The sequence below is a fragment of the Vitis riparia genome, chromosome 17 (genome assembly GCF_004353265.1).
Source record: "Vitis riparia cultivar Riparia Gloire de Montpellier isolate 1030 chromosome 17, EGFV_Vit.rip_1.0, whole genome shotgun sequence".
Classification (NCBI taxonomy): Eukaryota; Viridiplantae; Streptophyta; class Magnoliopsida; order Vitales; family Vitaceae; genus Vitis; species Vitis riparia.
In genome coordinates this window covers 10,982,024-11,000,402 of record NC_048447.1, presented here as the reverse complement: position 1 = coordinate 11,000,402, position 18,379 = coordinate 10,982,024, and the positions used below count along the sequence as shown (strand labels likewise).

The following is an 18,379-nucleotide window of genomic DNA, read 5'->3' as shown; positions in this document are numbered from 1 at the left end:
TCTTGGACTTTCAACAAAATTTCTGTCACATAATTTAAAGATCCATATAAAAGTCAAAATATAATCAAAGGTCCAAAAAGAAGTGACCATGATCATCGGTACAAACCCCAAAAAATACATCAATTTTTAACAATCAAAATTCATTTTAAAATCGGGCATGACATCCCCTTTCATTGAATAAATGGATATCTTTTTTTTTTTTTCTTTTTTTAAAAATTTTAAAATGTGCTATCAAATTGAAAATATATATATATATATGGCAAATGGTGCAAACTAGTAATTTCCAAAAAATTTATTAAGTCAGTCCGCAGGTTGTGATAAGGGCAAGCATCTTTGTTTCATCAGATCTCCCTTCAATCTGATGCGAATCTGTCCACTATCCAGAGATATACAACAGTAGAGGGTTTAGTCAAATCTTCACTTCCCTCTCTCTGAAATCGAAGGAACATGTTTTCTCCGAATTTTGGGACAGGGGTTCTCATGTTTCTCCTCGTATCTTCCACGTTCGTCCACTCTTCCATGTCCGAAATCGACGCCAAGAAGCGGTATATGAGAGAAAAAGTTCGCAAAATGTGAGTATATCGTCACCCACCCACTTGATTTCCTTGCTTAATCTGTGAAAATCCCATGGCCCGCTTGATTTTCTGTGGAGATTGTGAGGAATCGTCATGACCCAGTTGGTTTCCCGGGCTGGGATTCGCGAATTGCTAATTTTTGGTTATCTGCTGTTCTGGGTGTCTTGAAATTGTTGATTGAGTTAATCCTTTCGTTGGGAATTTTGTGGAATAGTTGCTCAATTTTAATGAGACTAGTATTGGATCATCATGCACTTCTGTTTAGTGGTGTCTGATTGAAGTTTGATGCGAAGTCAGATGATTAATCTCTATTTGTTGTCTGAGTTTCAATGTTTTGTTTATTTTGTTTACAATTGATGGAGTGTCCTGATGCCCGTTTGGTTGCTGAGAAAATGTAGTCAAAGAACATAAGTTCTAAATCGTATCTAACCTTTTCCTAATATTTGGGGCCTGAAACACAAACAACTCCCTCTCTGCTGAGCATTAAGCAGTCAGCTATCTAGCTGGTTTATTTGAGTTCAGCTTTTGAGTTTAAAGTAACAGATTAAAGGGCGGGCAATGTAGGAATCAAATTTTTTGTGTAAGTTTCTTTTACACTTTTTTCCTTGAAAACCAAAATGAGGGAAAGGGTTTTAATTGAAATCAAGATTCCTATCAGAGTCTGCAGTTGAGGCACAGACTAATGCATTTCAATCTGGGAATGGCATATGAACTGGCTGAGGCTAGAGGGAAAAAAAATGTAGTCTGAACAGGTCTTTCTTTTTTTTGACGATTTCCTATATTGTTTGGATCTTCTATCTATTTGCTAATAAAGAGAGAAGATTAATTTTGAAAATTAATGCCTCTCTGTCCCTTTTCAGGTTTTACCATGCATATGATAACTACATGGCTCACGCATTTCCAGTCAGTTCATATGCTCACTTTTCTGTTATTGGTTCATGTAGGATCTTTTCTGGCAGAACATGCATAATTTTGTTTTGCTTTTTTGCAGCATGATGAGCTAAAGCCTCTTTCCAAAACTTTCACCGACTCCCTTAGTGAGCTTGGGAATCTAAATGTAAATTCTTTCTTATTTGAGAACATAAAGAATGATCACTTATGGATGGCTGATGTAACTATCTATCGGCTCATTTCAGCTTGAACACTTATCAGAGCACTATAATGGGTCGGCCCTTACACTCATAGAATCATTGTCCAGGTATATTATGTTATGTCAGAGAGATTTATAAATAAGTTGTAAATGTCATTTCCATGGACTATTCCTTTTTAGCTGCTACTAGTTGTAAAATTTATTTTATGTTTCCCTAATGATGCTGTTTTATTTCTGTGGGTGCGGTTCTGATACACAATTTCTCTCTCCCTCTATTAGCCTTGTTATCTTGGGTAACAACACAGAATTTGAAAGAGCAGTTCGTTGGCTTTCTGAAAACCTATCATTTGATGTTGATGTGAGGACAAATCTTTTTGAGGTATCTAATTCAACAGCTTCATGCAAATCAGATAGTTAATTCAGTTTTTTTGGCTGCAGAGCTTCAGTTTTCTTAAATTTTGATAGGTCTGGTGGCTGCAGTTTTTACTTATTAGTATCTTTCTGAGAGTGTTATTTATTGTGAGAATGTTAATCAGTTCACATCTGAAATATATTAATGCTTCTCCTTTCCACTTGATCGCTATTGTGTAGTGCAACATAAGAGTTCTTGGAGGACTTGTTTCTGCTCATATTCTTGCAACTGATTCTAGAAACAGGTTAGTGCAAGGAACTTACAAGAATGAGCTACTTATTCTGGCTGAAGATTTAGGGCGGCGCTTTTTACCTGCATTTGATACACCCACTGGATTGCCTTATGCATGGATTAACTTAAAGGTACTGCCTGAAAAACACTTAAGTTGAAGATTAGTATATTGATGCCAAATTAATTTACTATTTATGATATATTCAAGGCATGTCATATACCCTCATAAAACAATATCAGATTTATCTGAGAAATATTAAACATATAGCTAGCTTTGTGAAGTATGTTGCATTAAACATGTGGTTTTTACTCCCCAATGGTAGCTCAGTTGGTCCGGCCTTGGTTTGCTCCCCAATGGTCACCAGTTCGAGTCCCCTCAGGGCCACTGGAGGCTTACCCAGTTGTTAACTTTAGGACCCCGTGGGATTAGTCGAGGTGCACGTAAGCTGGCCCAGATATCCACGGTTATCAAAAAGAAAAGAGAAAAAAACATGTGGTTTTTACTTGATGAGCATAAAGTTGTGCAAAAAATAGTAAACATCATGAGTAAATAATCAGATACGCTTGTATACTGCTTCTTATGCCCAAAAACTACAATAGGATAGGTTTTTTACATGTTTGTTCTCACCATTGAGAATAGTTCATCTTTTAACTTGGGTGAAGCTAATCGAATCCCAACATGCTCCGAGGATGCAAATGTCACTGTAGAAGTTCTAAAGCATGTATTGTACTCAAGACATGCTTGGGATTTCTTATCTTCGTAATTTTTTTCAATCAAATTTCATCCTTCCAATTTTCAGAAAGTATGAGTATGTTCACTTGTTTTGTTTGTAAGAGGGATTTATGACTCTGCATCAATGCAAAATTATGTGGACAGTACGGAGTGATGGAGAATGAGACAACTGAAACAAGTACATCAGGGTGTGGTGAGGAGCTTATCCTTTTCACTTTCAGATGAAGCCATTAAAGAATGTGCTATCCTGAAACTGGCTAATTTTCCATTTATGTGCCCAGGTTCATTGATTCTTGAAATGGGAGCTTTATCACAATTAACTGGTGATCCCCGATATGAATCTGCAGCTTTGCGTGCTCTTCGTAAATTATGGAGCATGCGAAGCTCTCTGAATCTACTGGGAACAACATTGGATGTGGCAACTGGAGAATGGATAGAGTATTCATCCGGGATAGGTGCTGGTATGTTCTCTCTGGGTTTTGATCTCCTTATGGCCCTAGGTTCTGTGTTGCTTCGTTTAATTATATTAGATAGAATTATAAATAGAATAAATAGATTTTATACGACTTGACCCATGCTACTCACAAACTGATTGTTTAGTCTGAATTCTTTTTCTTCTACATTTATGGTTTGTAAGCCCTTCTGTTTCTGCTTGTGATTCTGGATTCTGTGTGGCTTGTTTTAGGTGTTGATTCTTTCTATGAGTATCTTATCAAAGCTCACATTCTTTTTGGGAAGGAGGAGTTATGGAGAATGTTTCAGTCGGCCTATCTTGCTGTGCAGAAATATTTCAGACATGGTCCATGGTACTGCAGTGAGCATTTATCTTCTAGTTTACTGAAATGTTCTCTACTTTCACATATAAAAAAAGCTTTATAATGTTTATTCTTGATGCATCATTGTCTGGTTCTGCTTTCTTTCATTTTTAAACTCTTTTCTTTTTTTGGGTGTATAAGGGTTGTTACCTTATTTTCTTCTTGTTTTATACTGCCTAATTTTGATATCAAAATTAAATTAAAGGTAGATGTTGCTTCACTCTCCACTGAATCTGTATTTTCTGGTAGTGACTTGTAATCAGGACCCTTTATCCACCTGCAACCAACTCATAACAAATCCACTGGCCATTTCTTTTCACTTAAATCCTATTTTGTGTGAATATCCCAATAACCAACATCAGTAACACTATTATTTTTTTTTTTTTAATTTTAATTATGCATCCAAATTTCACTGAATTTCAATGCTCCTAAACTAATAAAAAAAAAACTAAAATAGCCAATTTTCATGTTACTTTATCTGGATTTTTTCTAAGGTTTTTCTCATAATTAGAGAACTAGGTTGCGAGTGTTTAGTCTTAGCCAATTTAGAGACTAGAAATCTGGCTCTGCAATATTAAATTTGGTTTTTCTGCATATTTCAAAGTTCAGACCTCTCAAGCATGGCTTATAACACATCATCCTTTTAAATAAAATCAATATGATATTTTCACCTCAAAGAAAAGGAGACACGATGACCTGTAAATCTCTAGATTTAATACAGCACTTCTATCAGGAACTTTTAACAGTTCAAAAATTAAAAATAAAAGAGGAGAGCAAAAATGAGGCTTACTTGAAGATTGCAATCTCTTGGTTGGACTGCAAGAAGTTGTGGATAATTTAAGACATCTTTTTCTTTTTTGATAAGTAAGGATAATTTAAGACATTATTGCACTTCAGGTACCATGAAGCTGATATGAGAACAGGAAAAGCAACATATTGGCAACTTACCAGCCTCCAAGCATTCTGGCCAGGTGTACAGGCAAGTAAATAGAGTCCTTGGTATATCTCTGAATAATAATTTGAAACCTGGAGAAGATTATGCAATTTAATCTTTTAGTTTTGGTCATTAGGTTCTTATAGGGGATATTGCAGCTGCTAATTCATCACATCGTGAATTTGTTTATGTGTGGGAGAAGTTTGGAGTGCTACCTGAAAGGTATCATATTTTTGTGGTTTTCATTATGAGCTCTTGTCCTCTGATTTCCTTTAGTCAATCCTAGCTTGGTTTGCTGTAGTTTTCATGGTTGTTTTCTTCTATAACTGCACCTTTTTTTCAGGGGAAAAAAGCCCTGATAGGAAGTTCTTACAATTATTTAGGTATTTGCTGGACCATCAAATGTTGCATCCCACTGAGAAATATTATCCTTTGCGCCCGGAATTGGCAGAATCCACATTTTATTTATATCAGGCGACCAAAGGTTCAGTAATTTTTCTCGCAATTTACTTTTTATTTTAGTTTCATCATGGTGGTATTTTTTTTTTCTTTTTTCAATACTTGCATGAAGTTGTGCTAAAAAAGTTACTATCAACTGGAACCAAAAATTATGAAGTCATTTAACCTTATGATGTGTGCACCTGGTATTACATTGAAGTAGTCTGGTGGATATTATAACCATCAATTGACAAAGTCACAAGGTCCTACTACCTCAATTGCAAGGCACACCTCTTCATGGATTCTATCTTTCCATCTCAAGTTGCATTTTCACTGAATTTTTTTTTAAGTTGTAGCAAAGTTTTCCTCTGAAAAATTGATTAGTAATTGTTGATATATGATAAAAGTGAACTGAGGGATGATACTACTATATGTAGTTCAGTTGCTGCATAAGCAGAACATCCCATCTGGTGTTTGGAAGGAAAGAAATTTCCCCTTTCCACCATTTGATCTGTTCTTATAGGTGAAAAGAGATCCAGTCCACAACTTATTATGTCAAAAGAAAAATTAATACTACACATAACCAGGTGAATGGAAAAATTCCAATATTGAGAACTGATTCAAGTTGTCTTCTTTGTTGCCATCCTGACATTTGGGTTTCTGGATGCAAGCCTATTCATATTTTGACATCTTTAATTTGTGTATTTTTTTTCAAATTTTTCCTTTATTTGGGGGAAAAAAAAAATCCTTTGGATCTTTGTCTGCTGACCATCTTTGCCTTGTTATCAGACCCATGGTACATAGAAGTGGGAAAATCAATGGTAGATTCTCTTAATTTATATGCGAAAGTTGAAGGGGGGTTTGCAAGCATTAAAGATGTAACGACTATGCAACTGGAAGACCATCAACACAGTTTCTTCCTTGCTGAAACGTAAGACTACTGTACTTTTTCCCCATGCTAAAATATGAAGAAACATGTTTCAGGTGTATGCTTGTGTTCTTTATGTCTGAAACTGTATTACTTTCTGTTTTCTGTAGGTGCAAGTATCTATATCTTCTCTTTGACGATTCATTTTTGGTTGATCGGAATTATGTTTTCACAACTGAGGGTCACCCTCTTCCAGTCATTAGTGCTTGGCATGACAGACTTCCAGAAAATTACATTCCCACCAATGGGACTTCTATCAAGGTATTCCTTCTTCCTTCTCTTCATGTACAAAAATTCCATGTTTAAACAAACCATCATTATCAAATCCAGCCTGTTAAGAATTCTTACAACTTCTCTTATATTCTGTCAATTTCATTTTTTCTCTTCATTTTTTTCCTAAGCTGCCCTTAATAATTAAGATTTTCCTCGACTTTTCAACGTCTGCATGAATTTCTCAGTTTTTTTTTTTCCTGGGTATGGTTCTGTGTGTCATGAATTGAAGCACAAGAAAAATGAAAGTTCTCATTTATGCAGAGTGAAAAGCAAGCAGCAAGACGATCGAGTGCAATGTCTTTGCAAGTGTGTCCTGCAACAACCTTGAACTCTGGACGTAGCAGTCAACAAGTCGAGAGTGCTTGCCACATTCCTGATGCTCAAAGCGACCACAGGTGTCTGACTGAAGATGAATGTGGGGTTGATGCAACCACTTGTAGGCGAAGATCATGCAGCATGGCTGGCTACTGCGGGCTATGGCTGTTCATATGATCCCCCTGCTATGACCACATTCTTTCTGCAACAAAGAAATAAATGTGAATCTGAAACCTAGAATCTGGTGGTACAAGGGAAGCTCTCCAGCAGGGATAATTATTCTGGCAGGTATGTAATCTAACACACCAAATGGTATAGCAAAGGAGAAACTGATAGGAATAATCCCTTACACAAAATCCTTCAAAGAAAACCAAATATGTATGTTCTGTCTGATGATTGTGGTTGTAACCTCTCATATTTTTATTTTTTATTTTTTATTTTTTTGTTTCAAATTCAGACTGAGGCTATTTTGAACAGAATGTGATCTTATGATCTTCATGCAAATTCATGATAAGGGTCGCATAATCAAATCCTACCATTGAGTTCTAGTCAATCCCCCCACTTCAAGAAAAGTGTGTTGGGCTCACCTCCATTCCTCTGCTTTCCTTGCCATTTTAGCACATTCCTTTTTTTTGGCTTATATCATTGAACAGAACTACAGAAGTGAGAGCCTTCATCTCCTGCACCCACCACAACCACCCATTATCCCTTTCCTTGTCTAAACCTCCCACTTGCCATGACAAGACCTTGTCTATTTACATAATGGCCCAGTGAGTAGGTTTTGATAACATTATAATTTATGCTATAAGTTCTTGACGTCACCTTTGTTGGCTGAAAATTGAAATATTTTTTAAAATAATTTTTATATGTAAGGTTTTATTTTTAATATTTTTTATATTTATATAATTATTTAAAAAAAAAACATTTTTTTAAAAATAGTCAACAAACATGCCCTTAACGTGTTTGGAAGAAGGGACGGTGGAGGGTGGAGGGTGGATGGTGTGGAAATGGCAGAGCCAGCTGGAGCTCTGACCAAAGTCACCATCGTCTCCTTCCTACAATCAAAATCATCATCATCAAAAAAAGATAACTATGTCCAAAAAGTGATTGTCCTTGTACGGATCTGCGGCATCCTGGGTCCCACACCTCTCTTTTGTCCCATTGTCCTCTCTCGCGTTGATCACTGATCAGTGATCACCCATCACTGATATTTTTCCCACCTCCCACCGGGCCCCGTTTCCAGCTCACCCCCACCCATACACGGGCACTAATATTTTGACACGTGTATAACCACTTCCTCTGCACCAATACGGCCCACATTCATTACTTACTGCACAGCTGTCTTCAATTACCAAATCCCCAGGTCTCAGGACCCACCTCCTCTTGTTTTTCCCAACCCTGTTTTTTCTACTTCCACTCCCCACCGTCAACTACCAACATTTCATAATTTTATAATAACGTACTTTGCACTGCCTCAAAACCACACCATCCATTCAAAAAAAAAAAAAAACGCACACCCACACACAAATCATATTTATAAAGCCACTTGAAAGTGATTCTAATAAAAATATTTTTATTAATAACAAATCTGTCATAAATATATATATATATATTTTTTATAAAAATAAGTTAAAATAGGGTTTAAAAATTATTTTTAATAATAAGTTATACAAATTAGGAAACATTTTTATTCTTCTTAAAAATGATTATTTATAAAAAAAAAATAGTTTTTAAAAATTGATATTTAATAATCTATAAAATTAAAATATTATTAACTTTTTTTATGCTTTTGAACATATTTTAAAAATAATTTTTATATATCTAATATTTTATTTTTAATTATTATTTGTATTTATAGAATTTTTTTTAAATATGTTTAAAAAATTAATAAAAATAATTTAAAATATCATATTTTCTTTTATTTTTTAAAATAAAAAACTATTTTAAATTAGAATAACAAAAAAAGTGTCGGATGTAAATAATGAACAGTATGATTACTCCAAGGTGATTCAAGTCCTGTGCGTAACTGTTTTTTAAAATGATTATCAAAAATAATTTTAAAAAAATATTTTATAATATTTTATAAAATAAATATTTATTTAAAAACTTTAAATATTTTAGATCTATTTTTAATGTTTTAAAATTAATTTTTATGTCTATACTTTTACTTTTAATTATTATATATATTTATATAATTATTTTTTAAAAATAAGTGAAAATAATGAAAAAATATTGTAAAATGTGTTTTTTAGTTTTTTTTTTTAATAGAGAAACAGAAAATGAAAAAGTTGATGAACAGAACGTTAATGATGAAGAAAATTGTACTAAAAATGATTCAAAAATCAAATTTCAATTTCTGATGATGGAATCTTTCTTCGTAACTCAGAGAAACTGTCTCTCACTCAAAAATAAAAAAATAAAAAATCTTTACGAACTCGTATTCAAAGTTCGAGGCGAAGTAATAAGAACTTAAAAACGTGGCCTGTTTGGTAATTATAGCAAGAAATAACTCATCTATAAAGAGCACTGGCCGCACCACCCCCATCACCGTCATACTCCAGCTTCGCTTCCATCAGCCATGGCTACGCTTCGTCTTCTTCTTGTGTTCGTGGCTCTCCTGGTCTTCCTCGCCCAGGTGCGCATGGGTTCTCTTTTTTATATGTATATAAGTGTTTTGTTTTCTCTAACCATTTGGGTTTTATGCATTTTCATGCAGGTTTCATCTGACTTCAACATCGAAGAAGAGGAGATGCCATTTGTCAGCCAGGCAGTACATGAAATCCATGCACTTTCTTTTTTTTTTTTTTTTTTATTTGTTTTTGGAAAACATTTTTGGTGTTTTTGGTTGTGTATCGTGACGGGTGAGGTGTGTATGTGGTTTTCAGGTGGTCGTGAGAGGTGGAAACAGAAGGCTGATGCAAGACATAGGTGGGGATTCCTTCTTTCCTTTTTGTTTTCACCGAACCGACGTCGCTTAGCTGTATATTTGACTTGATTTGGTTTGGTTTGTTGTTCATAGATTGCGGAGGGTTGTGCAAGGACCGGTGCAGCCTACACTCAAGGCCGAACGTGTGCGTAAGGGCTTGCGGGACGTGCTGTGTGAGGTGCAAATGCGTGCCACCAGGCACCTCCGGCAACAGGGAACTCTGCGGCAAATGCTACACTGACATGACCACCCATGGCAACAAGACCAAGTGCCCTTAAACCCCCCCTTCCCCCCTCCCTATGTCTCCTCCAACTGGGTCGCCTTTCTTCTTTTGTCTTCCTTCGACTCTGTCTTAATGCTTTCTCCTGTGTTTTCACCAGTGTTTTTCATGGTATATATGTTTGAGCTTCAGTGTATATATTTACCTATGTTTCTTGGAGCATCTTTTTATTAAGGAATCTCTATAACAAATTACATGGCTTTAATTTCACAAAAAGAAAAAAAGAAAAAATCGAAATTATATTTTGGATATCATAATGCTGCATTCATTAAAGAAAGGCAGGGGCGTTGTAGTTATTTATTGCACCGCAGTGTAGCAGTGTAGTGGTTAAAGCTTCTAAGTTTGTGGAGGTATTATTTTATGGGGTTGGTTGAGTCAGAAGAAATATTAAAAAAAAAAAAAGATTGCTAAAGTTTTGAAGAGAAGAAAATCTAAGGCCATAGACCCATGTGGTAAACAACCCCAAAAAGCTAAGCAAATGAGGGTTGTTATTATTAAGGAGCATATTCCCTAACTTTTCAGTCAGCTTTGGGTGTTTTTGCTGTCACATATGGGAAAAAATAAATGGGAAAAAGTGCTTCCATTGCAAAAAATAATCACAAAATATAAACTTTTTAAAAATAATTTAATTTTCATGAGTGTAGGTAAAAATGAGGATAAAAATATTTATAATTATGGATATATCGATGTTTTAATTTTACTTTTATGAATATATAGATGTATAAGTGAATATTTTAATTGATGAAAATTTATAAAAAAAAAAAGTGAATATTTTAATTGATGAAAATTTATAAAAATAAAAAAAATTAATATATGTATAATATAATTTATTCATTTTATAATAATATTATATCGTTGATAAAAAAATATATGAATTTCATAAATATATATTTATTATTAAATTATATTAAATATTATTTGATAATAATATTATAATATTTGGTTATATTTTGTTTAATCTAAAAATATATTTAATATTAAAATTATAATTCATGTATAATTTTTAGTATTTAATTAATATACTAATGATATTAAAAATACAATAAAAAAATTATTATAACCATTTTATTTTTAATAATCAATTAAATGAGATATTTTTATTTAATTATAAAATAATTATAATTAATTTGTTTATTAAAATATTATTTTAATATTATATTTATATATGATAAGTTTTAGAGTATATATGTTTGATGTGGAATATATTACAAGGATCAAGCTTGGCCCTTTGGTTGGCCCAGCTACAAGATGAATCTTTTGGTTGGGGACCCCCTCAACTGCAAAAAAATCAGGTGAGTTTTTAAATAATTCCCTCCCATATATCGTGTTGAGGTCCCTTGAGGACCCTCTCCCAATTGTATAAATATTGTTTGTTTTGAACTCAAATGAGTTCTCACGATTTTAAAACATGTCTATAGGGTTAAGAGGGGTCCATACTTATATAATGTCAGAAACTTTTCCCTCTATCCGATGTAAGATGTCACAAACATCCCCCATGTAGACACAATATCCTCATTGTGTCTCACAAGATTATGGGGCTAAACAGACAAACACCCTTATAGGGCAAAACAAACCCCACACCGAAGTCGAGGATCGACTCTGATATCATTTATGATGACCCACTCCCAACTATGTAGCTATTGTTCGCTTTAGACCCAAAGAGGCCTTATCAAGTGATATGATGGTAAGCAATATTACTTATATTATTATTATTTTAATAATTTAAATTTTATTCATTTTTTTTTTGTATATAATGCTTAAATTAAGGTATGACTTCAGTGATTTTAAATTTTAAGAAAATTGATTTTTATAAGAAAAATAATTTGATAAAAATTATAAATATAAGTTTCATTAATTTTAAAAATAGCATGAAAAATTGTTAAATAAATTTTTTAAAGGCATTTTTTTAAGGACTTTCAAATAAAAATATTTAATAAGAAATTTTATATGAATTTTTTTCCTTTTTCTTTTTGAATTCTAATGATTCTTCTCCTTTCAAAAAATTGATAAAAGATTTAAAATTAATTTTATTGAGAAGTTTTAAATTTTTTAAAATCAATTAAAACAAATAAATTGGGAGAAATTTATTGTAGGCTACCAAAATATAGGACTAGAAACAATCCTCTCAATTGGGCTGTAGATATAAAAATGGTTAGCCTTGGCCCAAAAGTCCGTTGGAGAGGGAAGAATGTAAATTGGGCTCTTTCCAAAGAGCCTGTGCAACCCAGGCCCTTAGCCTTAGGTTTTGGGCTTGCCTTTCTCTATTTTATTCCCTTCAAAGGCTCGGCCATGTGCTGATCTGATCTATAAATAAACATGCCTACAATATTTTATAATTAAAGTTTAAATTTATTATTTTATAATTTATAATTTATAATTTATTTTACTTTATTTTATTTTTAAAATTATGAAAATATATCTCACTTTTTTTATTTGACTTCTTTCCAGGATGTTAATTTTTTTTTTTTTCCGAGTCATACTCGTCATTTTTCTAAGGTTATGTTTGATTCCCGAAAATTACTAAAGAAAAGAAAAAAATTTGGTTTCAATACATAGAAAAACAAATGTAATTAAAATCATGTAAAAATGTATACATTTTAAATTATTTAGGTTATATTTGGTTCTCAAAAAATTTAAAGGAAAATACAAAGGAAAGAAAATACAAGGGAAAAGTAAAATGAAGGAAAATAAAAAATAGATTAAAAATTAATAAATTATTTTTATTTGCTACTTTAAATTCATTTTACTTATTTTTATTAATTGATATAAAAATTAAATAATTTTAAAATGCATAAACTTCTGAATAGTTTTTATCATGTTTAAAAAATTAGGCTAATCCAACTTAAGATAATCACTCTAAAGAGAGGGTGAATAAGGTGATTGTCTTTTTTTTTACAAAATTAAATTATGTGAATGCAATAAACATTTATATGCAAATATATAATAAAACAATATAAAAACAATTGCTTATAAAGTAAAAGAGTATGGAAGAGAGAATGCAAATACAAGATTTTATAGTGGATTGGCACAACTCGACTTACATCCACTCTTTTCTAACTTCAATCCCAAGCTTGAGGTTTCACTAATTCAAGACTTCAACATAAGTTTTCAAGTAATACAATTGGATTATGGTTTCAATAAAGCCTTATGGACTTTTGGCTCCAAACACCCTTTATAATTCTTAAGAGATGTCTCACTCTTGAACAACCCCTCAAGTGATACCTCGCACCTGAGAATCCCTAAGTGATACCTCATACTTAGATTTTTCCTCTCAAAGATTTACAAATAATTTCACAAAATCTTGGTACAAAACTTTAGACTCGAATGATACAAGAAAACTATAATTGAATTGTGTGCTAATGATATGCAAGTTTTAGAACAATTGTGCACTCAAAAACACCATCTTAAGACTTAAATATATTCAAGAAATGTTTAGGAAGGTTAAACTCTTGAAACAATGAAGATTGAAGCCTTTTTAGAGGAAAACGACCAAACCATCCGTTAGGGGTTCAACTGGTCGAGTTGGGGGTCAATCGGTTGATTAACCATTAGTTTTTAATGCTTAACAAGTGACCGTTGGACCTTAACAGCTCCTTGACCAGACCTCAACCGGTTGAGGTTCAACTTTAACCATTTGAACAAGCGTTCTGGAAAAGAGAGAGTTTTTGCACTATTAAACCAATTAAGCTGAATAGGTCAACTAGTTCATTATCCGGTTCAACCGGTTGAGTCGTTTTTGGCTCAACAACCATCATTTTCAATTTAAAACCTTTTAAATAAGTTTGAAAAATATTTGACAGAATGTTTTAGTTGAAAACATGAAATCATCCAATTTTAAAGAATTTAAAACAAAATTACTTTTGGATGATTTTGGTGCATAAATTAATAATGTAATGCATGAAAAACATAGTGCACCAACAACCTTAAAAAAAGATCCTATGAAGTTTAGGTTTTGAAAAACATTTCTCTTTGATGTCTTATTATCTTATTGATTTCCCTTTGACTTGATTTTGTCTTTATGATTGTCACTTTGGAAATCTTATTGCCTAATCACACTTGAAATATAATCATTAGTTGAAAACCTTGTTTTATTATCATCAAAATCAAGATTAACCAAACTTTTATTTCACACTCTCCCCTTTTTTAATGATGACAAAACCAAGGTTGCTAAAAAGCTCCCCCTCAATATATGCTTCTTTGAATTTAAAAAATATTCAAATTTAGAAACTTCAAGGAGTATATTAAGAGTGCTCAAAATGATATAATCAAACATAAATAACATAAAGAACAATTTAACAATTGACAAGATATTATTATTAAATATGACACAAGTAATTATGACCAATAAAACACATAGCATCAATATGGATAGGATTGCTAAAACAATATTGACATTTCTTCTCAAGTTAGCAACTTACCATTACTTTTCTCTTTTTTTGTTATCAACAAAAAGTCTCAATAAAGTATATAATGGGAATCACATAATATCAAAAGATAAAAATAAAAAATAAGCATAATATAATTTATCATGGAAATAAATCTCCCTTTTTTTAATTTCAAAACATTTTACAAATAAAAGATTGCTCAACCTTGAAACATTCCCAATTTAAAGCATGATTTGGAAAGATATATGGGGGAACATATGCATTTAAAAATATACAAGCATACATGCATGCATTGAATAATACTATTAGAGCATACAAACATATGATCATTCAATTTTACCTAGGTATATATTAATTCTTTTTAATCCAAATCTTGGTTTAACAATTATACCAATTTTATCAATGTGATACCAAATGTTATATTATTAACAAAAATTATACCAAGTGTTAGCAAAATGATAAAATGATATTGCAAATTAAGTTTTAGAAGGAATACCATTATCAATATTATCAATGCATTCTTTCCAAGGTAAGCATATCCTCTTTCTTGCACTGATCCCTACAAAACAAATTAAGTAACCTTTGGTACCTATATCTTTTTGGGTCCTAGAGGGTTAGCCTTTCCTCCATTTGGAATCCAAAATAATTTAGAGTTTTGAAGACCATGTGGAGATTTTCTTAAGGGACAATTATCACTAATGTGACCTCTTCTTCCACAAAAATTACAAATAGTTGAAGGTAAAAAACTAGAGGCTTTCTTTACAAAATAATTTTGATTTTTGAAAGGCTTGTAGCCTAGCCCCTTTTGATCAAAAATGCACTTTTGACTTGCCAAAATTATATTAAAAAGTCTTTTGACCATTTGAGAATTTTTGTAAAGAAAATGTTAACCATTCATTTTTCAATATTTTCAAATTTTTCATTGAGCTCATTAAATTCATTTTGACGACAAGAAATTTTTTTCTTAAGAGAGACATTTTTGAACCCAAGATTTTCAAGACCAAAGTATACTTCTTAAAATGAATCTTGAAACTCATTATAGTTAGAATTGGAATTTACCTCATCTTCATGTTCCTCCAAAGCCATGAAGCATATGTTGGCATCCTCATTTGTGCATTCTTCTTCCATGGGGTCTTCATCACTTTCACTTTCACTCCATGTTGCCATCATGACTTTCTTATTCTTTTTTGGAACTTGAAGATTCTTCTCTTGAATGAGATTTTTTTCTTTCCTTAATCTTCTCAAACTTGATGGATTCCATAAATTTCTTGGTGATGAGATCAAGGTCTTCATTTTCACTTTCTTCATCTTCATCATCATTTGTTGAGGTCTTAAATGCTATACTTTTCTCATTTTCTTCAACTTTTTGATGATTATTCAATTTTATCTCATGAGTCATGAGTGACCCAATGAGTTCTTCAAGTGGGAGTTTGGTGAGATCCTTTACTTATTAAATAACCATCACTTTTGTTTCCCATTTATTTGGTAGAGACCTTAAGATCTTTATAACTTTCTCTACTTCGGTGTAGGTCTTTTCCAAGGCTTCAAGTTCATTCACAATCACCATGAACCTAGAAAACATCTCTACAATAGATTCAAAATCTTTCATAGAAAATAATTCATAATCATGCATAAGGATGTTGACTTTACACTCTTTAACTTGGTTGGTTCCCTCATGAGTGATTTCTAATAGTCTCTAAATTTCTTTAGCTAACTTACATTGCCAAACATGATTAAATTCATTTCATCAATAGCACAATGTAAGATATAAATGACTTTGGCATTTAATTGAACTTTCTTTTTATCAAGCTCATTCCATTCTTGCTTAGGTTTTGGAACCATCACTCAATATTCTAATTTTGAAGGAATGTGGGGGTTATTTTCAATGATATCGCATAGATCAAGATTAATAGATTTTAAAAACCAAGACATTTTTGCTTTCCAATATGAATAATCGGTTCTTGTAAATAATGGAGACCGGGTGGTTGAAAAACTTTCAATGTGAGATGAGCTTGATGGATTAACCATTACTTCTTAGACGATTAAGTCTTAAACAAGAGGCCTAACTCCGATACCAATTGTTAGAAAAATTAGGTTAATCCAACCTAAGGTAATCACCTTAGAGGGAGAGGGTAGGGGTGAATAGGGTGATCGTCTCTTTTTGTTAATTTAAATTATGTGAATGCAATAGACAATTATATGCAAATATATAATAAAATAATATAAAAATAATTGCATATAAAGTAAGAAAGTAGGGAAGAAAGAATGCAAATACAAGATTTATAGTGGTTCGACGCAACCTAGGTCCACTCTCCTCTAGCTTCAATCCCAAGCTTGAGGTTCCACTAATTCAAAGCTTCAACACAAGTCTTCAAGTAATACAATTGGATTATGGTTCCAATCAACCTTCTTGGACTTTTGACTTCAAGCACCCTTTATAATTTTCAAGAGATACCTCACTCTTGAACAACCTCTCAAGTGATACTTCACACTTAGATTCTTCTTCTTAAATATTTACAAATAATTTCACAAAATCTTAATACAAAACTTTAGGCTCGAATGATACAAGAAAACTAAGATTGAATGGTGCACTAATAATATACAAGTTTTAGAACAATAGTGCACTAAAAAACACTATCTCAAGGCTCAAATATATTTAAGAAATGTTTAGGAAGGTTAAACTCTTGAAACAATGAAGATTGAAGTTTTTTTAAAGAGGAAAACGACCAAACTAGTTGTTGAGGGTTCGACTGGTCGAGCTGGGGGTCGATCGGTTGACTAGCCGTTAGCATTTAATGCTTGACGGGTGACCGTTGAACCTCGACCACCCCTTAATTGGACCTCGACCGGTTGAGGTTTAACCTTCTCATAATCATTCAGTAGTGGACTAGCCTTAGCGACGAAAGCAGTTAAAAAGAGATAAGGTTTTTACATCATTCGACCAATTGAGCTAAACAGGTCGATTGGTTCCTCATCTGGTTCAAGCAGTTGAGTCATTTTTAGCTCAACAAACATCATTTTCAACTTAGAGCCTTTTAAATAAGTTTGAAAAACATTTGACACAAGGTTTTAGTTGAAAACATGAAATCATCCAATTTTAAAGAATTTAAAACAAAATTACTTTTGGATGATTTGGTGCATAAATTAATAATGTAATGCCTGAAAACGTAGTACACCAACAACCTTAAAAATGGATTCCATGAAGCTTAGATTTTGAAACACACTTCTCTTTAAGGCCTTCTTCTTCTTATTGATTTCTCTTTGACTTGATTTTGTCTTTATGAATGTTACTTTGGAAATCTTATTGCCTAATCACACTTGAAATATAATCATTAGTTCCAAACCTTATTTTATTATCATCAAAATCAAGATTAACGAAACCTTGGTTTCACATATCATATTTGTTTATATATATATATATATATTAAAATCAAGCACAATGTTGATAAGTTCAGCAATTTGGATTTGACATTCTCCACTTGCCATATTTATAAAATCCTTACAGTTAAGCAGTGGGATGGGAATCCCAAAATTTCAAGAGAATTTTCTAACCTTTCAAAACCCAGATTTTTCAATTATTGGGACTACTAGAGAGAATGGCTCAATGATTTTCTGATCCAAAACAAGGACTTCCATCATTCATGGATGTTCTATTTCCCATCTAAGCATCAACTACATTCTTTTCCATTTTGGTTCCACAATTGGTGGACATATTTTGGTTCGACTATTAAGATTATCCCAAAACCCATTTTGGATGGCTTTGAGTTGTTCCAAAGTTCTTTTGCTATCCCCAGAGAATTTTCAGTTTTTCCTCCTTTATTATTATTTTTCAGTGAATTTGGCCTTACATGGATAGTCCAGTGGGACTATATCATTATTGCAGATGAATCAGCAGCCTTTCCAACCCTTGGAAGGACTTTCAAGACTACTTTTACTGTTCATTTTTTACTATTCACTAACAGGATTACTATTCATGCACGGGTTTCAAAAGCAAACAATGCTTTATCTCCTAATTTGTATTGTTTAATATTCCTTTTTTTTTTT

At 32.5% G+C, this 18,379-nt stretch overlaps 2 protein-coding genes across 3 annotated transcripts; both read left to right on the top strand.

Annotated features, from left to right (window-relative positions):
• The first annotated feature begins 281 nt into the window (after positions 1 to 281).
• Positions 282 to 7,297, top strand: LOC117904889 (alpha-mannosidase I MNS5). The gene is made up of 15 exons (XM_034817696.1): positions 282 to 572; positions 1,436 to 1,478; positions 1,567 to 1,632; positions 1,712 to 1,773; positions 1,945 to 2,044; positions 2,257 to 2,439; positions 3,186 to 3,234; positions 3,323 to 3,502; positions 3,727 to 3,847; positions 4,754 to 4,835; positions 4,927 to 5,012; positions 5,174 to 5,274; positions 6,018 to 6,159; positions 6,267 to 6,417; positions 6,691 to 7,297. Exons 1-15 carry the CDS (start codon positions 448 to 450, stop codon positions 6,919 to 6,921), a joined length of 1,722 nt encoding a protein of 573 aa, XP_034673587.1. The 5' UTR covers positions 282 to 447; the 3' UTR covers positions 6,922 to 7,297.
• Positions 7,298 to 9,275: 1,978 nt separating this feature from the next.
• LOC117903990 (snakin-2-like) lies at positions 9,276 to 10,112 on the top strand. 2 transcript variants are annotated; one of them, XM_034816519.1, is made up of 4 exons: positions 9,276 to 9,379; positions 9,461 to 9,514; positions 9,630 to 9,672; positions 9,764 to 10,112. In XM_034816519.1, exons 1-4 carry the CDS (start codon positions 9,323 to 9,325, stop codon positions 9,946 to 9,948), a joined length of 339 nt encoding a protein of 112 aa, XP_034672410.1. In that variant the 5' UTR covers positions 9,276 to 9,322; the 3' UTR covers positions 9,949 to 10,112. The 2 variants fall into 2 exon arrangements, with proteins under 2 accessions (XP_034672410.1, XP_034672411.1); XM_034816520.1 differs by having other exon boundaries at positions 9,277 to 9,379; positions 9,461 to 9,511.
• Positions 10,113 to 18,379: the final 8,267 nt, after the last annotated feature.

What these genes read in the sequence shown, in the direction of transcription:
- LOC117904889 (XM_034817696.1), top strand. Translation starts at nt 448, where the DNA reads ATGTTTTCTCCGAATTTTGGGACAGGGGTTCTCATGTTTCTCCTCGTA. An exon ending in AGAGAAAAAGTTCGCAAAAT is followed by an intron (nt 573 to 1,435) that starts GTGAGTATATCG and finishes GTCCCTTTTCAG; the next exon opens with GTTTTACCATGCATATGATA. An exon ending in TATTTCAGACATGGTCCATG is followed by an intron (nt 3,848 to 4,753) that starts GTACTGCAGTGA and finishes ATTGCACTTCAG; the next exon opens with GTACCATGAAGCTGATATGA.
- LOC117903990 (XM_034816519.1), top strand. Translation starts at nt 9,323, where the DNA reads ATGGCTACGCTTCGTCTTCTTCTTGTGTTCGTGGCTCTCCTGGTCTTC. An exon ending in TCCTGGTCTTCCTCGCCCAG is followed by an intron (nt 9,380 to 9,460) that starts GTGCGCATGGGT and finishes ATTTTCATGCAG; the next exon opens with GTTTCATCTGACTTCAACAT. An exon ending in AAGGCTGATGCAAGACATAG is followed by an intron (nt 9,673 to 9,763) that starts GTGGGGATTCCT and finishes TGTTGTTCATAG; the next exon opens with ATTGCGGAGGGTTGTGCAAG.